Genomic DNA, 4780 nt, shown 5'->3' on the forward strand with positions numbered 1-4780 from the left:
GCTTTTCTTTCTGCTCTTCATGATGTTTCCACATGCAAATTACACATAGTAATAACTGCAGAAGTTCCATGTAGGAGCTAACACGCTTCCACCCAGGCTGCCAACTTCTTATGAATTATTAACTAGCATTACTCATAATATGCAAATTAGGCTGTTACATCTGCTCTTCCATAGTATAAAAGAATCATTTACACTGCCAACACTGTAATAGTCACACACAGGATCTGGACACTGCGTACACTGGCAACATGGTAAGGCTTGCTTTTAGAAAAGTTTACATGCAATATATCACATTAATATCTGTTTTTGGTTATTATTAACTAGAAATACATTTTAACCCCTTAAGGACCAATCTTCTGGAATAAAAGGGAATTATGACGTGTCAGACATGTCATGTGTCCTTAAGGGGTTAAAGCACTTGGTCTATAGAGGTGCTGGTTAATGGCAATGCCAATTAATTTGTTTCTTATCTCAGTAGGGAGGTTAACCTCACCATTGCAGATAATCTTGAACCATATTGCTGGTGAGATAGCTCAGAGGGCTAATGCATCATCACTACAATCTGTTCAATAAAATGAGAACCATTAAATTGGGTAATAGTTACAATCCCTGGATGTTGGGCTAAGATAACATCCCCAGGATGTACTTGAAAACCAGAGTAACCTGAATTTACCTTTCCTGGTTAAATAGTTTGTTATTATTATATTAAACTGCAGTGCCTATCACTGAGTTACAAGACTTGATACGTTTATCACTGAAATAATTAATGCTAAAATATTTTGCAGGTTTCATTATCGGCTTCAGCTGTTTATTTGCTATTTATGTCTGGCTGAGTTTCTAGGTAGCATTTAATATTTACATTCTGCAATTAATCTATGAGGTTCCACCTTGTATTTAAAATGTTTTTACTTTGTTAATAATCAAGACGCAATGCACTTAATTTTAGTTTAAAGACGTGCCATAAATTTAAAAGCAAATAAATTCCTAGAAATGTGCAAATGTAAGGAACAGAATAAAGAAACAAAACAATTACATGGAAGAGGCAATAAACTCATGTATTTAAATAGACAGTAAGGACTAAAGTAAGTGAGCAGGGAGATGTTAACTACCTATTTAACCCCTTAAAGACACATGACATGTGTGACATGTCATGATTCCCTTTTATTCCAGAAGTTTGGTCCTTAAGGGGTTAAAGTGTTATATAAATGGCTAGAAATATATTCCATAAAGCAACATTAAGTCAACTGCACATACTCAATACAAATCTTGATAAAGTGTTGTAAGTATAGCTACTTATAGAAGAATATGTCTATGTAACTAGGTGCAGATGTTTTAAACATGGTACGGACATATTACTGCAACAAGTGATCTTTTACTTTCGGCATCATGCTAATATACCTGTATGCAATGTATATCTGAGCAAGTTTGTTCCTCACACTTCCAGAATGTCATATATTCATGTTAGTTTGTGTGTTGGAAAAGGGTGCTTTTTGTTACTGAGATTCTGGGTGGGGGGTCAAGAAAACAAGATGACAAATTAAGAAGTGGCAACACTGATAGATTAGGCAGAAAAGGCAGTGGATCAGTTAAAACTTAAAGTATGGGAAAATGTGAAGTGTTAATATGAGAAATGTGAAGGGTTAATCAGGACCTTTGGAAAAAGCGATTGGGGACAGAACAGAATGGAACAAATAGAGAATAGCAATACTGAATAGAGTGCAGGGGAAAATAGGTAAGGAAAGATAAGGAAAAACTGAGTTATGTGGAATAAAAGAAAAGATACATGGGATTATGGAAAAGGACATACAGTCAGAATTGAGTAAGAGGAAAAAAAGAAGAAAGGGTTCATGGGATGAAGATGTGAATGGAAAAGAATACATCAATGCAGTGTGTCCGAATGAAGTTACACTTGTTAGGAAGAAGACACAGCATAACAAATGAGGTAAAGGAAATGCCAGTGCAAATAGATGCATTGGAAAGATTACTAGAGTAGAATAAACAAGGATGATGTCCACGTAATATTATTCCAGCTCAAGTGTAATCTCTAATGGATAAAATGTTGTAAACTGCCATAAACAAAACTGACAATATGGGTAGGGTCGGATTTACATGTCAGGTTCCCGTAGAGACAAAACTCTAAAGCGCCCCCTGCTCCCTAACCACAAAAAGCAAGAAAGGTAAGTGTTTTTACCTGTGAGTACAGTGAATGTATGCTCTGCGAATGCATGCAGGGTAACAGACAATAATAGAAGTGGATATGGTCAATATAAACTGTACTGCTTACCTGGTACCCCGGCTTTCACCTGCCATTATCTCATTAAAGATGTGGGTGATTAGAATGATTGGGTTAAGTTAGAGTGGGGTTAAATGTAGTATTTGGGTACAGGTGGTGTTTAAGGATTATTATATTTACAGTTAGAGTTGTGTTAAATTTAGTAATAGAATACATGAGGTGTTTAGTTACTAAGAGAAGATAGACTTACATTAAAGATTGTATTTTCAAGTTGAGTTTTTGCGTGCCGGTGTTTGAAGGGTTATTTGCAAAGTACTCACCCTCATATATCTTTTGTAGTACAGTCACCCTCATAAGATTTATGATATTGGTGCTGCAGGGGTGGTTACTTATCTCTCCCCACCAGCCTATTTATGCTCAAGAAGACACATATGTTGAAAACAAGCCCACATACTGAACAATCAGTCTAATGAGAAATTTGGCCCGAAGCATGGAATATCTTTCTTATTCAGTGCCATAAGTTTTACACAGCTGTTTGAGGATTAAAATAGACAAGTTATACAATTTTTAAATAGGTTCTGAAAAGATATATAATGTCATGACTTCATAGATTCTGGTCTTTAACACCTGGATCTAGACTCAAAATTGTGTGTCTATGCTATTTCGGATCGTACCTGATACTTAGAATCAGTGCATCAGGCAGCCAATATTAAACTGGTTACTGTATCAATATTTTAATCTTACATTGCTTTTTCTTGCCTATTGGAGACCCCTTTAGACCCTGTAAGAGACCAAGCATAAATATAATTTGCTTATATTTGAAAAACTGTAAGCATTGACCATCATTGATCCTTAAAATGGTCCAGTAATTTTATTTTTTATTTTTTTTACTTTCCTTATGCCCATGTATCTTAATGATTTCACCTCCTCCCCTACACCCCCCCCCCACACACACACACACCCTTTTGCAACTTGCCTTTACATATATATATATATATTTATTTATTTTTTTCCTTATGAAGGTTATTACAAATAGTGCTCTAAAAACATTGAAAGAGATTCAGACACAGTAAGCGATATAGAAGAAGATTAGATTATTTTAGATAAGCTTAGTTTATTTTTTTATGACAAGACGGCTTTAAGGGATTATAAGAATATTATCACATCAGGTTTGTGAATACAACATTCAATGACACCTGCATTTTAATGTTTTTGTTTCCTGTTCCTAGAATGTGAATGAGAGCTCAGACTGTCCACCAGTTGATAACCTACTTGAGAAATATTATTTATCCACTGCTTATACCTGTGAATTTGTTTTTGGCATCATCGGAAATGGAATTGTCATTTTTGGATATATATTCTGCATGAACAACTGGTCTAGTGGAAGCATATACCTCTTCAACCTATGCTTATCAGACTTTGCCTTTCTTTGTACTCTTCCTCTTTTGGTTGAAAGTTATGCCAATGAAACCTGGAGATATGGCAGTGTTCTATGCCAGAGTAACAGGTACTTACTCCATGCCAACCTCTACACCAGCATACTTTTCCTTACATTCATCAGTATTGATCGATACATGCTGATGCAGCACCCGTTCCGAGAACACAGGCTGCAAAGGAGGAGCACGGCTATTTTCATATCTATTGCCATATGGATTGTGGTTATGCTTGAAATCTCCCCAATACTTATTTTCATTGACACGGACAATAACAGACAGTGTCTGAGCTATGGAAGCTCTGGGAATGCTTCGCAAAGTCTCATTTTCAGTATTTGTCTTACCGTCACTGGTTTTGTAATCCCTTTGTGCGTTATGTGCATTTTTTACTTTAAGATAATTCACTTTTTAAGAAACAGAAATGATCAAATTGCCACATCATTTTCTATTGAAAAACCACTCACGCTGGTCACCATGGCTGTAGTAGTATTTTCTGTCCTCTTCACACCTTACCACATAATGAGAAATGTAAGGCTTGCATCACGAGCATATTCTTGGGAGCTCAGTGGCTGCTGTCATATGATAATTAATTCAGTATATATTATAACAAGACCTTTAGCTTTCTTAAACAGCGTAATTAACCCAATCTTTTATTTTTTAATGGGAGACCATTTTAGAGAGTTGTTATTAGCCAGGATTCAGCATTTACTTAGGACTATTAAATCTCGATGTCCTTTAACCCCTTAAGGACACATGACATGTGTGACATGTCATGATTCCCTTTTATTCCAGAAGTTTGGTCCTTAAAGGGTTAAAATGTCATTCTTCATCTAGAGAGTTCTAGAAGTACAGATAGTTTCAAAAACAAATCTGCTGTTTTATCGCATAAGCCTTAAAATGAGGTTTAAGGTTTTGAGCAACCACCTGTTGATTAGCTTGACTTACCATTTCAAAAATGCCAACAACAAAGAGTTTGTGTTGAGGAGTTAAGAACAAACTTTACAAATGTAGGGTTAAATTGCTGATTTGGTAAAAGACTCCAGTTCAGTAAAATTGTATTAACTGTGCTATTTTGATATATATTTCAAATTAATTCTCAAAACACCACACATTA

General features: G+C 35.5%; 1 protein-coding gene across 1 annotated transcript; it reads left to right on the forward strand.

Annotated features, from left to right (window-relative positions):
- Positions 1–208: 208 nt before the first annotated feature.
- SUCNR1 (succinate receptor 1) lies at positions 209–4413 on the forward strand. Its single transcript, XM_063441685.1, has 2 exons — positions 209–251; positions 3463–4413. The coding sequence occupies exons 1-2, from the start codon at positions 249–251 to the stop codon at positions 4411–4413; spliced, it is 954 nt and encodes a 317-aa protein (XP_063297755.1). The 5' UTR covers positions 209–248.
- The last annotated feature ends 367 nt before the right edge of the window (positions 4414–4780 follow it).

Source organism: Pelobates fuscus, chromosome 2 (assembly GCF_036172605.1).
Source record: "Pelobates fuscus isolate aPelFus1 chromosome 2, aPelFus1.pri, whole genome shotgun sequence".
NCBI classification, from domain to species: Eukaryota; Metazoa; Chordata; class Amphibia; order Anura; family Pelobatidae; genus Pelobates; species Pelobates fuscus.